Genomic DNA, 19,456 nt, shown 5'->3' with positions numbered 1-19,456 from the left:
GTGTTCACAACAAAGCACCTCTGGGCACAACATTAAAAAGACACAGAACGAAGCTAGAGCCAAGCTGAATTAAGTTATACCAGGGGTTTTTTTAAGAACTTCTCTACGGGACAACAAATTGCATGATGAGTTCTTTTACAAAGAGGATGTAAATAACCGAGATCTCTCACACTTCATAAAACCTTGTTGGATTTTGGTGCATAGTGGGGTAAAATTCAAGTGGACAAGTTAATTGTTAATAAATATCCAAGTCCCAAATTTTTCAAGAACTGCTAGAATTTCAGGGACCTTTAGCATTGAGCATCTCGATGGAACATACCTTCAAGTCTTGACACTCTGCATTGAATTTACAAAATATCATATTAAGTAGCATTGCAGATGTGCAGTTTCCTAATCTGTACCCTGTTTATGCTTCTTTCTTTACAGTATCAGGGTCATTTTCCATTATATTGTAAAATATATGTTTAATTAACTATATATTACCCTACTAGCAATTGGAACTATTTACACATCAGCATAAATGCTACAATTTCTGGATATGGGTTTTTAAAACCCCAAGCAACAGAAAGCTCTTTTTATCCTTAGCTATGGAAAAACAGTTGAAAAAAATATTCTCTCAAAAGAAAACGGGATATGGGAAACTGGGTACAAAATTAGCATTTTTTTAAATTAAAACTTTTTTCTAATAGTGAGTGATTTTCACCTAAACAAACATCAAACTATAGAAATTATTTTTGTCACCAATAGGGGACAATTCAAAAGTCACAGTGTTTCAAATCTCTGTAAATACTGGTACTATCTGATAATGTCAGGGCACCTGATGGAGTAAGATGAGGGAGTGAACAATAAAAAGCTTTACACGTCCTTTTTTTAGAATTTTTCCTTTTTAGGATTGTTCTGCTACAAGATATACTTCAGAAGACTAAGTGTTCTAATTAAATGCAGTAATTACATTTTAGTCAACTTCACCCCTGCTCATCATCACTTAGAGCAGGCTTTGTTAAAAAAAAGAGAGTTAGGAGAGTTGTAATGGGAGCAGGGGGGTGGGCACAAAAAAAATTTCCTCCAGCCTACCAGTAAACAGGCTGGCTGTGCACTAAGAAAGCATACAGCTAGCTATGAAGTTCTAAAACCCAATTACTTACAGAACTTTGAGTTCTTTCAACCCAGACAAGGCCTTTGGATGGATAAAAGAAAGGTCATTGCCAGCCAGTCGCCTGGAAAAAAATTGCAATAATAATTTCAGTCAGAAAATACAGTACTTCTACAACTAACAAGGAAAACCACCAATACATCGAATCTTGCAAGTAATTATGCATTTTGCAATTATGCCACATCTATGAGCTTCTGAGTTTGCAACAGTTATTTTAGGAATTGCACATTTTTAACAAGAACAACTCATTACTCAGCCTCGTGGATATACTTTTGCAAACATGCTAGAAAAAAAACACACCCCGGGATGATGAAGAATTTTCTTATGGTACTAGGTTTGAAAAGTGCATTTACCAACTCTTAACATGATCCTCTGGCTTTCAGCATTGCTCTGCTGAAACACGTGCTATGGTACCCATGTGTTTTTAATCTCTATGGCAGTTTCTAAAGAAACTATGCAGTTAAGTAAAAAACAGTTAGATGCTAGCATGACACAGGCAAAAGTTTCCATGAGAATCCCAAATGTTGAGACGATATTTGCAAGCAGGGAGTGATGTTCACAGTGCTGACAATCGACAGGATGCCTGCTGACATTACCAAGACATAATCTTGGAAATATTTTATCTTTTTGGTGAGTTATCTGGACAAGCTTTTCAGGAAAGAAAACTGTTTTGGGGGAGGGAGAAAGGGAACAGGATCCTGAGCCGTACTCTCTCTCAAGATGTGACTTTGTGTTAGTGTCTAGCAGTCCAAGTAAATAGTGAAAACCACCATGATATTAAAAGCAATAAATACAGAAGACACTGCAGAACACAAAGCAGGAAAGCAGAAAGAGCAGCCAAAACAGCTGCTTTCAAATAGCTCATTCCCCCTTCCCGCATTCCTTTTTTTTCCTTCAACCTGTTTACCTCTATCCTGACCAGCAGACCCTGTGTGGTCCAACCTTTGTTGAGCTGCTAATAGTTGTGACAGAAGGTATTTTATTAAGGGTAAAAGACAATAATGCAGAACACCTGGTAATCCATAGCTGCCAAAAGCTGCCCTCATTTCAGGCGAAGTATTTGCTTTCAGACTTGGTTTCCTATCCAAGCTAAGCAAAAACAATGTTGGAGAAGGTTGTACAATAAAATCATCCAGTGGAAATACTATGTACAATGCAGTGAGTGTTAATAATTAAAAAACAGGCAATGCGCTTTAACAAATGTTACAGAACACCAAAACCCACCTCTGCTGTTACAGGGCACTGTGAAGCCAGTTAGTTCCACTAAGGGGAAAGCATTAGTTTCAAAGAGGCAAAATGAAGGAAATAACAGGAGCATCATCTAAAGTACCAGCCTGCCAGGACACAGCAACGTTATTACATTTTTATCTTAGTCTCTATTTCCAATTACATAAAAGAGATCACCTAAAACATTTGATGCCTACATAAATCTGCTTGCAACAGAATTAATGACTTAATAAAATGCTGCCTGATAGAGAGGATGCTAGTTACATTTATCAAATACATTTGTCAAAGGTAGATGCTTTATTTATAAACCCAAGGAGAAGAGGACAGCTTCTTATCAACAGGAAGGTGACAGCAGCAGCAGATACTACTCGATTTCAGAAAACTGTGTTATTATCATTTGTGAAAGATGACCTTGGTATTTACTCCTTGTATTCTCATGCACACCCCAATCATCATAGCTATAGCTCTGACATCATTACAAGCATGCTTAAATCTCAGATTTCTCTGGCTTAGAAAAAAACCCGTATCTCCTGACTGCTGAGAAAAGTTTGTCTGTGTGGCTTGCGTATAACCAAACAGCTCTGAAACTGCAAGCAAAATAGAAAAAAATCAATGTATATTTATTCTTGAAATTTCCTATCTGCAAACCACCTCAGGATTTCAGAACCGTGACATGATTTTTCAGATACTTTGAATTTTTATGATGAATGAATAATTCCAGATGGCAACTAAACACTCCCCTAAAATTCATTTTCTTGTCAGTAGCTGTCCGATTCAACTGTATTAACTTTATCGGGGGGACGTGGAAGGAGGTTTGCAGTATTTCATGGCTTTCTTTTTAGAATTCTGTGAGAAGTTCACTGTAAAGAAATACTGATGAAACACGTTGGGTCTCTACACCAGTGGGCCACTCATCTGCAGAACACGTTTATTTTAAAAAGCGTTCAATAACATCAAAATAGAAATCCTTAAATCAAGTGAAATTTAACTGAGGCTGTAGCACGGAATTATTTTGGCACTCGAACGCTACTAGTTGACGTTGATTACCTACCACACACATCAAGAAGCAGCAGCCCCGGTCTATGGTTGAGGCGGCTCTGCCCAGGTTCCCTGTTAATCAGGCTGGTGTGTGGCTCGTCAGGCATCTGCTCTAACTTCTCCCTCCCCCTCCAAAGAGCCTGGGGATTATGATTTGTTTTAAAAAAGCTAAACTGAATCCAGTTGAATACCCTCCCCCATTCTCACTGCGTGTCACTAACACAACCTACAGAGCACTGGAAACAAAATACAGCTGAGCCAGAGCAAGGCTTGCGTGACTTCAAATAGCAAGACTTCGCCTACCTCAAGGCAACTCCTGTTTATTCAGCCCTTTTTTTCTGTTGGTTGGTTGAAAAAAAAAAAAAAAAACACAACCCAAAACCAACCAACCCTTGCAATCCATTACATTTCCGTTTCTTCTCCATCTGGCAACTTTCCAGGAAACAGGATACAACTAGCCAAGTGTGCAAAGGCTTTACTAATCAGATTGCCAAATATACATTTATCATTCACGTCCTAGCCTTGGGGAGCGTGGCTGCTTGTTAGGAGGCTTCGACTGCAGCTCTCCAACAGGCAAAGATCAACGCATCACACATTGCTCTCAACATGCTTCCCTCTGCTGCAGCATGCAGCAGCTGGGAGGATGGAAAGATTTCTCTTTATGTAACTAGGTTCATTTTAAAAGAGAAACAGAAAATTGGTAGCATAGAATATAGTCCATGTACAGCATATAAATTAAGACATCACTGAAACCATCCAGTCAGGTTTCCCATGTTACCTCCTTTCAGCTGTCTCGAAAATAGTCACATTCAGATTTTCAAATATAATGTTTAAACTAGTTAAAATATTTTAAAAGCACCTCTTTCTGCCTCTCTCACATACAGTAAATGGGCTAGGGAAAATCACAGCTTTATCAAGCCCCAAACTCCAGCACAACAGAAGGAAAATTTAATCTCCTTGCAATGAGACTGACTGATCTGCTTGGGACCAGCCCATGGTGGGACAACTCCATGCTGTTACGAAGCTACCTGAAGGCAGCCCCACATTTACACTGCCAAGAGCTGAGTACTCATCCTCCCCTTCGAGTGGAAGGAGTCTCAGAGAACTGGTCTGAAAGTCCATCTGAAGTTACTGAGCCAACGTGAATCACCAGCTCTTTCTCCAAAAGGCAGAGGACTGTAGAACAGGTCCCTCCACAAAGACACTCCAGACTTTAGTTAACAGACAACTGTAAAGTGCCCTGCTATGCTATAGGCCACAAAAACGTAATTAATCATTTTTTACTTCTCAATGTACGCAGACACAGGAGCAGGCATCATCTCAAGTGCGGTGTAAATGTATCACATTGACCAAGAGATTTCCTGCTAACCCGATCGTGACTCCCCTCGTTTGGAAACTCTGCCCAGGACTGCAGATATCCTCAACTAGCCCAGCCGAGTTACAGAAGCTTGGAGGCTTCTGCAGTGGAGGAACAGTTGTAATGTGTGACCACATTAGTACCTTTCTTCTAGGTTGGCAATCTCCTTGTAATTGCTTGGTATTGAAAATTGTCATCTTCTATTTTTTCTTTAAAAAATAAAAATTGAGTGTTTCAATGGGACAAAATTTCTGCAAATTTGGACAAATTCAAGTAGACAAAATCAATTTCAGCATAGCAGGATAATAAAGTAGGACACACAGAAGACAAAATACTTCTGCTATCCTGTCATATATAGGTGAGCAATACTCCTTAATCATTATTTTAAGTGACAGCAAATGATCTCCAGATGTAGAGGACACCTTGTTGTTATTACAGAAATCAGGATACAGTCTGGCTGGGGAATAATCTTCCATGGTATCTCATTCCAAGAGTACACAGCAGGCATGGCTTTTTGCACTGAAACTCTACAGAAAAGCAGCAAAAACTGTTTTCTCTCTTTTGGGAAATTAAAACGTCTGCAATTATGAGTCTGGCAACCCGGCTGCACATTAACTGAGCCAAGTTAATCACTGGTGTCACTCCAAAATCAGGGAGGATGTCCCAGGGATACATTTTTGTCTGTAACAATTAAAACCATCACTCTCATTTTGACAGGATACAATACAAACTTCTTGGAAACCTCTCTGTTTCTCTTGCATCCCAGATGGTGGTGAACTTCAGGTTACTTGAGCAAACAGTTAGATCTCCTGTTCTTCCAAAGATCTCGTGCACATACACAATGGTTTTGCTGTATGTTCTCCCCCCCCCCCCCCCCCCCCCCCCCCCCCCCTTGGCAGTATTCCAGTATTGTCCTAACTCTATCTATCCATCTGGTTCCTGATAACGATACACTGGCTACTTTTTCCATGGATCAAGTGTAATCTTACTTCCTCACTAAAAATTCCAATAGTGACACAGACTTCAATCCTGACACATCGTAATGAATCACCTGATTTATTATTTTTATTTCTACATTAGCTGCAGTCTGGTAAGACCCAGGATTCCTATTCCTTCCACATTCCTTACACAGACCGTCCTTCACTGCCCCTCTGCCCACACAACATCTCCTTTTAGCTCTCCAACTTTCACCTATTTTCATCCCATTGGAAAATATTCCCTTGCTTCCCCACTTAACACTTCTGCAGTTTCTTTCCTTTTTTGCTGTCTTATATTATTCTGCTGTCCTAACGTGCCTGTCCCTAAGATTTTTTCAGTTCTTTGTGCTCCCCACACAAACTTGACTGTTTCTTCAGGTTCTCTTGCAACAGAAGTAACCTTTGAAAATGCCTTGTAAACACACGTGGTGGGTATCATGGATTACATTTTCTCAAACTTCAGAGCTTCAGGTTCCACTTACTCCAGAAACACAGCTACTTTGGAACAGAATTCCGTTTTCTTAACAAATGATGCGTAGTTACGTGCCACAATTTATCCACCACGGTTTGAAGCTTTACACAAGAGGTACAGCCGCCTGCAGAAAAACACGAGGGGCTCCCTGCTTGTCCCACACAGAGAGATCCCCTGCCTGGCAGGGCACACGCCTGTGCAGACAGCTCCTGCCCAAGCTGGGCAGCTGTAGAAGGGGAGGGCTGGTAAATGGAAGCTGTATCACTGGACTAAACTTCGCTTTGCTTATCTGTGATTAGCAAACAGCCCCTTTGGGACTTTTGTCAGCTGCAGCCTGCTGCACTGCTATGAAGCCAATCAATAACCTACAGATTACTCCCAATTCTTCCACGCCAATTTAGCATAACTAAATGGATACTTTATTCTGCTGCTGCTAATGGAAAACGCGTTTGTCCCCTTCTTTTCCTGCAGTAGTTTCAGTATTATACAACCTCAACAGCTATTTATAAAATCATGAGTACGTAAGCCAAGACACATCAGGACTGAAAAAGGAAGCCTGTAACTACAACCAGCACTGAAACTGTACCACCTCCTTCCAGCTGAGTAGGCACTTCTCACCCTGAGCTTTCCCTTTCTAACATTTACAGCTTTGTCAAAGTTATACTGAACTTCTAGGTAATAGATTGTTTTCAAAATGCATCTAAAATTTCTAAAAATTTAAAATGTCTAAGCCAACTAAACCAACTGATGACAAGAAGTCTAAAGCTTGTGCATAAGTTCTACTGTTAAATTGTCATCAAGAGTCACCGGCACCCACTGCAAGACAAAATACGGCTCTATGACATTGCTTTTCATGGACTATTAAAGAAAATTTATAGTTATATTTTTTTCTTGTTAACAAGAAAATAAATTACACTGGATTTTGAAGAAAGCAAGCATTCCCACCTGCGCAAAACATGCTCTATCATTCAATTTGCAAGCAGTATCTATATTGGGGCAAAGCCTCCTTGAAGTAGAGCCCATAGGCTACAACACATATACACTGAAGGAAATACATGTTAACCTAAAACCATTATAATACAATATCAGCTGCTGAAGCAAGCTGCCTTTGTAGTCCCAATCAGTGTTCTTCAGCAAAGAAACAGAAGTTCACAAACATTTTATTACACGGACATGTATCAAACATAAGCAACAGTTATCATGTTGTCTTGAAAATTGGTAATGGCTAGTCTACAGGAGTAATGACAAGTTGTTGCACTGAGCAACTTTGATTCCTCTCACCTCCAAAGCAGAAAGCAGAATATATTTTATAAAATGCACTGCCTTCTCCCGGATTGCCTCTGCACATCTTGCACTGTGTCATAACAACTCTTCTCTGCTCTACCACAGGCCAGGTAGACGTTTCCCTCACTAGCTCTCTCAAGTCACTTGGGTGAGTCTGCATACGCTGATCCAGGTTCCACCACTCTGGATTTCAATTTCCCTCTAATTTCTCACTGCACAAATAGCAATCGTTACAGGCACAATCATGTTTAGTTGAGAAGGAGCAACCCAAGACAAATATTCCACTTTCCTCACCACGATACCCAAACTTAAATACTTCAGTGCCAGAGTAGGGGGAGCTGGCTGGTTCTCAGCATTTTCTTTCTTCTTCCTGTCCCCTCAAAAAAAGCCATGTCTAATATTAAACTTCTCCTTTTTGCTGTGGATGCTGAGAGGCTGGGGTCACTTAGCTGTGCTTATGGGAATGGCTTCCATAGCAGTGGGCTGGCTGCTGAGAGAGCAGAGGGGGATTTCTGGTTGACAGCTCCGGTTCAGAGGACTGACACTTTGAGAGCGATCTGTGGATTCAATTTAACTGCATCACAGGCCAGCACAGAGAGCAACATGCAAGCGAGATGGGCTCTCTGCTGCCCAGACCGCTACACTGAAGCGACAGGAGCTCTTCCAGCATCGACTTGCTTCTTTCTAGCTATAAACACATTTCACTTGCCCAGTCTGTAAAGCAGAGACACAGAGATGAAAGTAACCAAGCTCAGTTTTGATCAACTAGGATGCAACAACTGGATCGACTACAGATTTGTGCTTTTAGCAGAAACTGCTATTACTGTGCTCAGAAGGTTTCCAAGATCATGAAATCTTGTGATGGCTGCACATGAGAGGGTTAAAAAAAAAAAAAGACTGCTGAGAATCCTCAAAGTTGCTTTGATCTGTCAATACTGCCTGTCTCCTGCCCTGGCATTTACTGGCTTTCCAGGCATGGGATCTTTTGAATGACCATGCATTTAGCAAGTGACACTGCAAAATGTCGAAGTGGATTAAACCCACCTATATTTAGCAACTGAACGTCTGTTACCAGTTTCCTAACTACTTCAGATACATACTGGGTAAATACAAGACCCAGGTTTTATAGACACCTTCACAATGAATGACCTTAGAGAAATGGGAGTAATTTTCAATGCGATTTTTTATTTCAGATGTAAATCAACTGTTAACTTTCTCCCATCTGAAAAAAAAAAAAACAAAACCAACCAACAAATATTTTATCAGAATCATGTAGAATCTTACTTTTATATAAGGAGGGCAGGAAAAGAACTTTACACGAGTACTGGTTACGACTTCTGTGCCAGAGTAAGATCTGCCAACTCTAATTAGGCAGGAGTACCTCAGTACTCACAAAAAACATACCAAAATACAACCACACAAGAGGAGGGGAGGAAAGGAGGTGAAAGAATGACTTAATTCCACACCGTATCTTCTTATGGTGACACACAGTGTCATACCACAACACTATGATGACAATGCACCCAATTACTTTTCTAAGAGTACAGGGATAATGCATTTACCTCCAACATACAGGATTTTTTGGTTTTTCTGCTTTTTTGTCTGACTATTTAAGGCTTTTGGAGAGCTACATGTGACTTCTTGAGGCTTGAGCCTGGAACTGGCTACCTGCTCGCTTGCACATGTACATCTTTTGTCCCACCCTCCCAATTCCTGAAACCAAGAGGAGGAGGCAGACTACACGGTCCAAGCACTGTTTAGGGGACTCTACCTGGAGAGATTCAGCCTGAGAGCTTCTGAGTCTACCAATCAGCCTCCAGAAGTTTCTTATCTGGTTTATACGTTCAGACAGCCCCAACCTGGCAGCTCAGGCAGCATAATAAATTCAGGCTCGTAAGACGGGTCTTGAAGCATAACACCACAAAGTTCAGCCTCCAGGCCATTCAGCTAAGCCAGCTTCTGTGTGTATGCGCATGTGAAAATAATGCTGAACGCTGAAACTTGAAGGTGACAGATAAGGAAGAAGTTTTGTTTCCCTCTAAAAGTACTTGCAGCAGAATAACCAGTCTTGGGATCTTTATACACAACCACGGCAACTTTCTAAATTAACATGTAGCAACAGAAACTGGAAAGAAACTTCCTCATCTTCTAAAAACAATGGAATTTACTCAACCTACTAGCATCTGTCCCTACAAACAGGAAAAATATGCAACTGTTAAGCACAGCAAGAACCTTCTAAGCTACAGAAATGTTATTCTTATATCAGCAGGATTGATACTCACCCAGAATCAAACTGATTTAAGACTCGCACAGATAAGAAAACATTAATTAAACACAGGTTGGCCAACATCATTTAGCATCTAGCGCAGATCAAGTAGGTGATGTTTAAAAATATCTTAGCTGACTGTGGTTAATTCTACTTGGGAGTCTTTGCCTAAAGGTTTGTCTTGACTAGAATCTGAAGGTGCAAGTTACAACATGCCAACACACTTTGTAAAGCTCCGGCGCACACAAGGCAGCAAACATTTCTAATGTATGCTAGCTGGTCAAGTCAAAGCTTAGGCTCCTAACTTGCTACCACACGTGAAACCTACACCTTGCATTTTCTTCATAAGAACTTTACCTCTTGGAATTCAGGCTGGAGCAACTGAGGAAATTACCTCCTCCAGCTGTTCAAATATTTGGAGCTGGCAGATGGATGAAGAGCACTCATCGGCTTCCAATCCAACGTCAGTTGGCTATTTTTGAAATACCAGCAGAGGATGTCTACACTGGCTGCCTTTAGGACAAAGCAGCTGAAGAAAGCTCTCAAGTGGTTCCTCAGTCTCTGCTGGTAGGGCTGAATAGACAGATATGGGGTGGTAACATCTCCAATTGTACCAGCCAGTTTCACAAGAAGATGTTTAACCACAGCCTCGGTTACTACCCATCAGCTAACACAAGGCATCAGGACACCTTTCCTCATGAAGATTCATCTTCATCTTTTCTATTCGAAACAAGCCTTTCGTCTCCAGATTCCCCACTACAGACCCTGGGACTACTCATGCTTATGAAAGGGAGAGGAATTGCACCATCTCATCAATGTTTGCACACTACCTTGAAAATACTACTTTAAAAGACCTCGCACTGAAGGGCAGAAAACCTCCTTCCACCAAATACTCCACAGCTAGGTGAGGAAAGACTACATCCCAAACTAGCAGCTCAGCCTTGGTGGCCTTGGCTTAACTCCAGCACATGTCTTATTCATAAAATCGAAGTAATAAAAAAGACAGACACTCCCCTCTCTCCCCAAGGATAATACAACTTGTTGCCGACGCAGAAATTAGAAGGAAGGGGACCATCTAAATTACACTCTGAAATGGATACTAGAAAAGCAAGCAGCTGTGACATTTCAGCCAGGTGGCCATCCTCAGCTGCAGTCAAGAGGAAAAACAACTCCAGACATTTCTCTTGCTGATACTTCCTGATCACAACCTTATGGCAAAAACACCTCATTTTTACTGCCAGTATGAATTTTAATTAATTCTTATGTTCTTAAAATATATTTTGCCAATTAAAAGCCACTATCAGAGACTCTGGCTGAGGGTGGGGAAGAAGGAAGGGGGTTGAGACATTTAAGCAAGATCTCTTAGTGCTGTAATCTGCATGGATATAATTAAGCAAATACTCAGTTGTAGTGTTTCTTTTCCCGAAAAACTGAAGTTGCATGCATGCAGTCTCTCACTCTCTGTTTATTCATCTCTCAAAAAGCAGATTAGCATTGTCTTTCATAAAAGAAAACTTTTATTGATATAAATCTTCCTTTTATCACTTTATTTCATCAGCCATTAAATAAAAACCTTAATAAAGTCTTGCCCTTGACTTACAAAAAAAATTTTGGAAGGTAGTGTCACAGAAGAGAGACTGCTTCATAACATTTATGAACAAAAACCAGAAACACAACAGACCTTGGCATCAGCACACACCTGGAACACAATCGAGCACCGCTGTCTCTTGGTGCATTCAGGATGGATTATTTTCCTCACAGTATTACTGGCCATGATACAGTCTTCTAAATCACAACAGTCAGAGATGAGAGAGCATCCTGCCAAACCCTTGTTGAAGATCAGAGCCCTGTCCCGAGGCTGACTGGCTGGGAGGTGACCAGTACTCCCCTTCGGACAACCACAGGCAGCCTACAGACAAACAGTGGGACAGCTTGCTGTCCTCTGCCTCCCCACTGCCTCTCACGTGGACCAGCAGCCAGGCAGACAAAACCTTATCATCTAAACCTTACCCTCAACGCAGGGCAAATATGACAACAACATTTTAAACGGTTAAGAGTGGAAATCAAAACAAGGTTAAAAGGTCAAAGTCAAGGAGACTTTTGATTTATTCAAATGGTTCAAGTTTCTGAAGCCAGACTGGAGAACTGGCTAAGAATAAAAATAATTCTGATTTGCCTTCCTTGATAAGAGTACCTTTTAATTAATCCAGCAGATCATTCACAAACACAGTGAATGGCAATCATATTGAAAATCCTTCAGACTACTTTAGATAACTTTAAATATTAGAAGGAAATGCAAACGTTTAGAAGAGCATCAAAATATAACACAGTCTGGCTTTTCTAGTTAAAAATTCACTCTGAAAAACAGTTTTTGCTTTCTAAAAAACACTGCACTATCTAACTTTATTTCCCTCTTCCAGTTTTCTATAAATACTTTAAGGTGTGGTTAGAAAACTGTGGCCAAGTTCTTCAAGGATTTTTAGTTTCCATATCAAGTTCAGGGCTGCAGCATATTTACATTAATGTTTTCTGGAGAATACACTTCATTAACTGCTGTGGCAAAACCCTTGGTGGTCTGCTCCTCGCTGACTCTGACCATTGCCGTTTCAATCATTTGCAAATTACTTCCAGATGGGTATCAGTTACACAGAGATGAAGAATTTTTATAACATTTATAAATAGTGCAAGAATCCTACAGACACATATGTATGCTATGCAGTGACACGCACGATGGGGCTGTGAACAGGGCACATGGAACACATAACCCAACAGGCAGATTCTGCCCAGTGACAACCTCGAATCACAGAATGGTTTGGGCTGGAAGGGGCCTTAAAAATCTAGTCCCAGCCCCCTGCCATGTGCAGGGACACCTTCCACTAGCCCAGGTTGCCCAAAGCCCCGTCCAACCTGGCCTTGAACCCTTCTAGGAAGGGGGCAGCTACAGCTGCTCTGGGCAACCTGTGCCAGGGCCTCACCACCCTCACAGGGAAGAATTTCTTTCTTTAATCTAAATTACCATTTCTGGTTTAAAACCATTACCCCTTGTCCTATCCCTACACTCCCTGATCAAGAGTCCCCCTGTCTTTCCTGCAGCTCCCTTTAAGTCCTGGAAGGCCACTATAAGGCCTCCCTGGAACTTTCTCTTCTCCAAGCTGAACCACCCCAACTTTCAGCCTGTTCTCACACAAGAGGTGCTCTAGCCCCCTGATCATCTTTGTGGCCTCCCCTGGACCCGCTCAAGCAGGTTCACATCCTTCTTATACCTTCCCTTTTCTTGTATCTGCAAGTAACACTCAGGTAGGATGCTATCTCAAAGGTACAAAAACTCTGACACTCTGCAGGGCAGTCAGCTCGCTAAGGACGACCATTTAGTGCCACTTCAGATGTCTTCTTCCATCTGGCCTCAAGTGCCCTTCCAGGTGGCCATCAGTCTCCCACCTGCATCAGACTGGCCAGTCTGGTGTGGGTGTCTCAGATAACAGCACGGGATGCACGCATCGGAACACCCAGGTTGCTCCCCCTTCAGTGACACAGAAGGCACATGCTGATCGAGCAGCCAGCTTCTACAAGTCTAGTAGGCTGCTTCTTTCACTTTTATTCGCTAGTGTTCATTTTAGGATTTGGAAAATGATCCTCTGAAGTCTCTCCAGACTACCAAATAATTCACTGCATTAAGGAAATGCAATTCCCATTTTAAATGGCTTCTACAGCATTTTTTAATCCCAACCTCTTCATATGTGCACTGTGTAAGACCAACTTGCCTACATAATGCATCTAATTGCCTCCCATTTACATTCAATTAAATTCTGTGATACTATTTTGCAATATTAATTAACTCTGTCAGGGGCTAATCTCCCACAGCATTTGACAAACGACAGGGCTAATGCATGATATACAGAGAAAAGTGTCTGGGGCTGTCTCCTGGATGAAGAGCTACTGGAGTCCGTGGTGGTGTAGGTACTTACTGCATTCCCATTAGTTTGTGGGATTTTCATTTACTTTACACATGTAGTTCTTGGGAAAAGTTCTAGATGGAAAACTCGCTTCTAGCACAAACCACTTTGCTTTAACTCAGTTTCTTTTTCTTTGGCACAGAGACTCACACCCAGGTTTCTGTGCTGAAAATGTGACTTTGCTAGTGCCTGGCAGTCAGGATTTGGATCTGTTCAACTATAAATAAAAGCCAGGAAGAAAGTTTGAAAATCATCTTAGAGTGGAGAAGAAAACTGTGGTTGTACAGTGGGAAGTGCACGTTTGGGTTTTTTCTGTCCACAGCCAGCAAAAATAAAGACAAAATATTTCTGTACCTTTCCCCATAAAGGAAAAGCAAAAGTGTCCTGTCTGGTGCTGGTCATTTCTATTAAGGAGGAAAGCTTTGATTTTAATCTATTTTATTATATTTCCTCTAGGAAGAACATGACCTCAAGCAAGGGAACCTGAGGTTGACTTGTGCATGGATGACCATAACCAGGTCTTTAGAGAAAAGGAAGAAACCCTCCTCGTTTCAGTGCTGGTGGGCATGGCCAGAGCCTCGCTCACAAGTCTTGGTTAATGGTTTTCAATTGAGAAGCACTGTACACAGAGACTGTCTACTTATGGCTCTGCTCTCACGGTTGTTTTCTTGTCTTTTTGCACCCCTGACAGCTGTTGAATTAGAGAGAGTTTTTTTTTTTAATCTTTCTGCAGACCTCTGCTGCTGTAGGAGGTAACTCAAACAAAATGAAAGCTATATATATTTTTTTTAATCGATTGTACTGAAGACTTTATGGTTGATTCAAATACGTCCAAACATTTGGCAAGTGTCATTTTTCCTGTAAAGTTGTTTTTAGGGCTTTGGTTTGGTTTTTGTTTTGGGTTTTTTTTCCAGAAGTTGCTTTAATATATGAAGTAAGTGTGCCAGGAATGATTTAAAGCTTCTGGGTGTTCACATACAATTCAGAGCTTAATGCTAGACTATGGTTTTGCAGACTGAAATACTGGAATTTAGGGGACAATAAGGTACACGTAGCAAATGGCTCTTAGGCAATAAGCACAACAGATGATGGCTGAAGGCTCTGCCTTTTCTCTTTACCTCCTGACACACCCCAGGGTTTATAGAAGTTACACAATATGCACACCCACCAGTTAGGTTTTATTGCTTAATTACTTATAAGGGAAAATGACGTCTCCCACAGTCACTAAAGTTGTGAAAACAGAACAGTTTGGTTTTTTCAACTTTTGGTGTGCAGTATGACTATAAAGAATTCGGAAAAAAATGGACTACAAATATAGTCTAACAAAACATACAGACATACAGCAGGGCGTATTATAAAGCACACAGAGAATGTTGCTAGTATATATTCTGAGCCAAGCAAGCCTTTCCAGGCTTCTAATTCTTCTATTTTATTTTTAAATTGACTACTCATGCTATAGAGCCTGTCTTAAATTGTGTCCATTACACACATGCACCATCTGAAATCCTGGTAAGTCTACTTTCCTTCATGAGGTATTCTCAACAACATTGCAAATTTAAGCAATATCTAAAATCAGAGGGAATAAACCAGAACCTGTTAAGCATGAAATAAGATCACACACAATTCATCTGACATAAATAAGCTCAACTGCACTCTACAGTTGTACTGACCCGAGTCAAAATGACTTAAAAACCAGGGCAAATGGAATTATTTAAGTGTATTAGTAATGGTAGCTGCTACATTATCAGGATATAAGAGAGACCAAAATTGTAAGGAGAGGTAGAACACCTTATTAGACCAACCAGTGTAGCTGGGATGCAAGGAAGAAAAACAGAGAAGCTTTCAGGAACACAAGCTGATCTTTCAGGAGCAAAGTGAACCATCTCTTATCAATTTCTCAACATCTTTGTTCCAGTGAGGTGCGGTGGTTGTACTGGTCATAGCAGATAACCCGAGTCAAAAGGTTCTGGGCCTTATCTGCAGTTCTGCTATGTGGTTAATTTATCCTGTTGCCCTCCACAATTGGCTTTCATTCCTTGCTTCAGTTTCCTGACCCGTGAAGTCAGAAGACTGCTTCCCTGCTTCACAGGGGTTTGTCTCTTTAGGGAAATGAGCTGTTCTTTCCCTAAGATGCACTCACTGAAAAATCTCTCAACGCAGCATTCATAGTTCCAGTCTAGCCAGAGTCACAAATGAGGACAGCCTTACTCTGTATTTTAAATGCTCTCTGATACGAGAAATGCTTCTTGGACTGAAAATACAAGAGAAGAAAAGCAAATTGCAGTGGTTTTGTCTTATCTATCGCTTATTACTGAAAGTTCTCAACGTTCTCTGGCAAAGGTTGAACCATTACCCTCTCTTCATAGATAAGGAAACTAAGGCACGCAGAAGTCACTTGTCATATAATAGTTGTCACATAATTACTGAAGTAGTAATTGAAAGGCAAAGCCTTCTCCCTGTTAATTGACTCTGAAATCCAATCTAATTTGGGGCTATGCTGTGAATGGGTGCTTCAACTTTGCAAAGGCCATCTGTTAAGACTTCAGTTTGGCAAAACACAGCACGTGAGCCTTAGCACAGCATGAGGATTCAGAAGGGCAAGTATCACCTAAGTAAAACCTAATAAAAAAAAAAAAAAAAAAAAGGGCAAAAAGGAGAGCAGCACAAGAGGGAGATGAGAACTGGAGAGAGAAATTTCTGCCAGAGTAACTAAGAACAAGAAGCCCTGTACCACAGAACTTGAATTTCTGATGCAGGTCAGGATGGGTTTGTGAGCACTGCATCTGCAGCCTGCAGAGGCAATGGGAGCAAGATGCTCAGTAAATGTAAGAACATATATTTTATGGAACTTATGCAACGGCTATCCTGTAGCTCCTTCAGAAACAATGGTAATTACACACCTCTCGTGTTATCTTTGGATAACACTGTAATTAGTATGTGTCATCACTCTAGCCATGATTAAAATAATTACCGTAAAAAGTCCCTTGTAAGTAGCATTTACTGTTCCGGTTTCCAAACATGTACAGGATTATTTTTTAAAGTATAATTGCTTTCTCTGTTCACAGCTCAACTCAACACTATTTCCCCACCCACCTTCCACTTTATGCAGCCATCTGATGTTGTAGCAAAACTTTTAACATGTGTGAAATACTTACAGCTCTTCCAAGTAGGGAAAGTTCTTGAACGCATCCTCTGGTAGCCTTGTGATGTTATTCATGCTAATATCTCTGGGGAAGAAGAAATACAGATTTATTAATAATCAGTAAGTGATTTTTACACTCTAGGAAGAGACAGAGAAAGCCTAATCAGATGGTATGATAACAGAAAAAAAATATTCTAGCATCACACAGCACTATCTCTTTATAGAAAATTGCACACTAAACTTGCAACGCACAGTAATTTGAGAATCCAGTTGCAGCAAAGACCTTTATAAAGGGAAACTGATAAAAAAGTCTTCTGACACCTCTAAGGAAAAAAAAAAAAGAAAAAAAAAGACTGAAAATACAGGGTAAAGCTTGTATGGAAGAGGCTCTACAGTACTGTTATCCCCAGTATTAGTTTTTAACCAACTTACACATGCATACAATTTTAACACAGATGATTAAGACTGCTCTGAAACCACATCATATGAAAACAATTTTTTAAAAAAAAAAAAGATTGTGACCACCCACCACGCAAATTTTCATCCCACAATGTCTTTAAAAAAAAAAAGAATACATGCATTGGGACTTAATAAAGAGCTTCTGGCAAACATGGCTTCTGGAACAACTGACAAGAATAGCAGAAACAAGTCCTAGCTCTACCACAGTCGTTTTTTTTTTTGTTTTTTTTTTTTTTTTTTCCCTACAAAACCTATAGAAGTCCTCGAGGTAATAGTTTTAAGCAGATTTCATTCTCAATCCATGAGCAGAGACAGGCCGGCAGCAAGTGCTTACATGATAGGTATGCAGACCTGCTCAGCTTTTTTCTTTCTGAAGGAGCAGTAAGTGGCAAACTTGGTGCCATCACCTCAGTTCACACCTACATAACCATCACAGATAATCCAGTCCTAAAGCAAGTTATTGCTCAACGTGAGTAAAAGTAGCACGAAAACAATTCAGTTTGATAATTAAACTAATAACTGCCTAACAATTCATGGCATAACCCAAGTTCTTACTTTCCACTTGGTTACCACTTTTTTTTTTTTTTTTTAATATGCAGTTTAACAAGCAAATCAGTAAGACTCGTTAGTACAGCCCTCCCAGCTTCCTTCTGCTTGCTGTCTTCCACACATTGTTCTTTAGCATCTCTGTGCCACCTCCCCTTGTATTTTGGGTAAAAAGCAAATAAACCAAAACCAAACCGCCCCTTCCATCTCATTAACAATCAACAAGTACCACTGAAGCTCCTGCATGAAGATCTGAAGGGCTGGTGACTGCATTCAGGAAAGCAGATATTGTTTGCCACCTAAAAAGTTTGACCTTGGAATAAAGTACCAGGCTTTGCCTACTGCGGGGCAGACATTCATAGCCCATCCGTAGCCATCACTATTTTTAAAACAGCTGTCTCAGCTGGAATTCCCACTTCTGATGAGGCAAAGAAAGGTCAATTTAGACTCTTCCTGCTATACTGGAAGGGCACAAATCCCTGTAGCAACAAAATCAACCCCCTTGAGAAATTACGTTTCATGCTCAGGATGGCTTCCATGGCTCCCACCTATGAGAGGACTCGGTGCTGACCTCAGGAGGATCAGTCAGACGCCGAAGGGGAGCAATGAGCATGTGGAGGGGGGTAGTGCTGTTTCTGAGCAAACGGTATCTCAGGACTTCTGTGCCTTTTTTCATGCTGTGACAAACCAAATGCCATGTCAGTACCACATAACCTACCGAAAACGTTGCAGCTGCTAATTAAACCACTTTTTGCAAAGAGTGCCCACGTTATTCCTCCAGTTGCCAGACCATAATGTCTAACATAGCTCGTTTTTAAAAATTTCCTTATTTATACTTACAACAGAATGCACTATATAAAAAAAACACCCCATAATTCCTGGGGAAAAAAAAAAAAAAGTACTTTTTATCCCCACAGAAGTTGCCAATGTCAACTGATGTCAGTGAATTTATCTTGAGAATAACAAGTAACAGGCAACTGGTCTGCTGCCCCCGACCTAAGCAGCACAAGCCCCCAGCCGCCACCAGCATCAACATTGTGCTCTTACACTAAATCTAGATACAACTGTTCCTTTAAACTAAATGTTTATTAAATAGCAGGCCAAAACTTCATTCCTCATACCCCAGTGTAAACCAAAAGAATTATTCCTTGGCAGCTATTAAGAGTATACTAACATAACTCCAGAGAAATGGAGATCAAAATAAGGTTCAGCACATACAAAACAAACCCAATTGTGAAAGAAGACCAAGAAATTTCACTACAGCACAATAGACTCCTTCACTAAGCTCCAGAAGGAACTGAACTGGAGATGATTTATTTCTGAACGCTACAGCCCGCGTGCTTTAAGAGGTGCTTTGTGTCTCAGCGGCAGCTTGAGCACTGTGAGATGCTGCAGTTGCTGAGCAGGACATTTTTCTTCCCAAGCAAGAAAGTAAATAAAAGTATCAGATACATGACTCGTCAGCTGTCTGCTCCACAGGAGACTACAACTTTTATTCTCCCTACCCCCATATACATTTTTCAAATTGTCACGAAACACGCGTTTCACACAACCAGGCTGGTCCTCTCCTTTCCAGAAGGCT

The 19,456-nt window shown here is 40.8% G+C and overlaps 1 protein-coding gene across 3 annotated transcripts in view; it reads right to left on the bottom strand.

The window, feature by feature from the left end:
* The window catches only part of LGR4 (leucine rich repeat containing G protein-coupled receptor 4), an 88,046-nt gene that overhangs the window by 29,955 nt on the left and 38,635 nt on the right, over positions 1-19,456 (bottom strand). For 2 of the 3 annotated variants that reach the window (XM_074918078.1, XM_074918077.1), the window contains exons 2-3: positions 16,883-16,954; positions 1,146-1,217 (exon numbers count right to left, since the gene is read on the bottom strand). In XM_074918078.1, coding sequence (XP_074774179.1) covers positions 1,146-1,217; positions 16,883-16,954 — 144 coding nt within the window. The remainder of the gene's footprint in view (positions 1-1,145; positions 1,218-16,882; positions 16,955-19,456) is intronic. The other variant, XM_074918079.1, reaches the window with a different exon arrangement.

Source organism: Athene noctua, chromosome 14 (genome assembly GCF_965140245.1).
Source record: "Athene noctua chromosome 14, bAthNoc1.hap1.1, whole genome shotgun sequence".
In the NCBI taxonomy this organism is placed as follows: Eukaryota; Metazoa; Chordata; class Aves; order Strigiformes; family Strigidae; genus Athene; species Athene noctua.
This window is presented reverse-complemented; position numbering and strand designations above follow the sequence as displayed.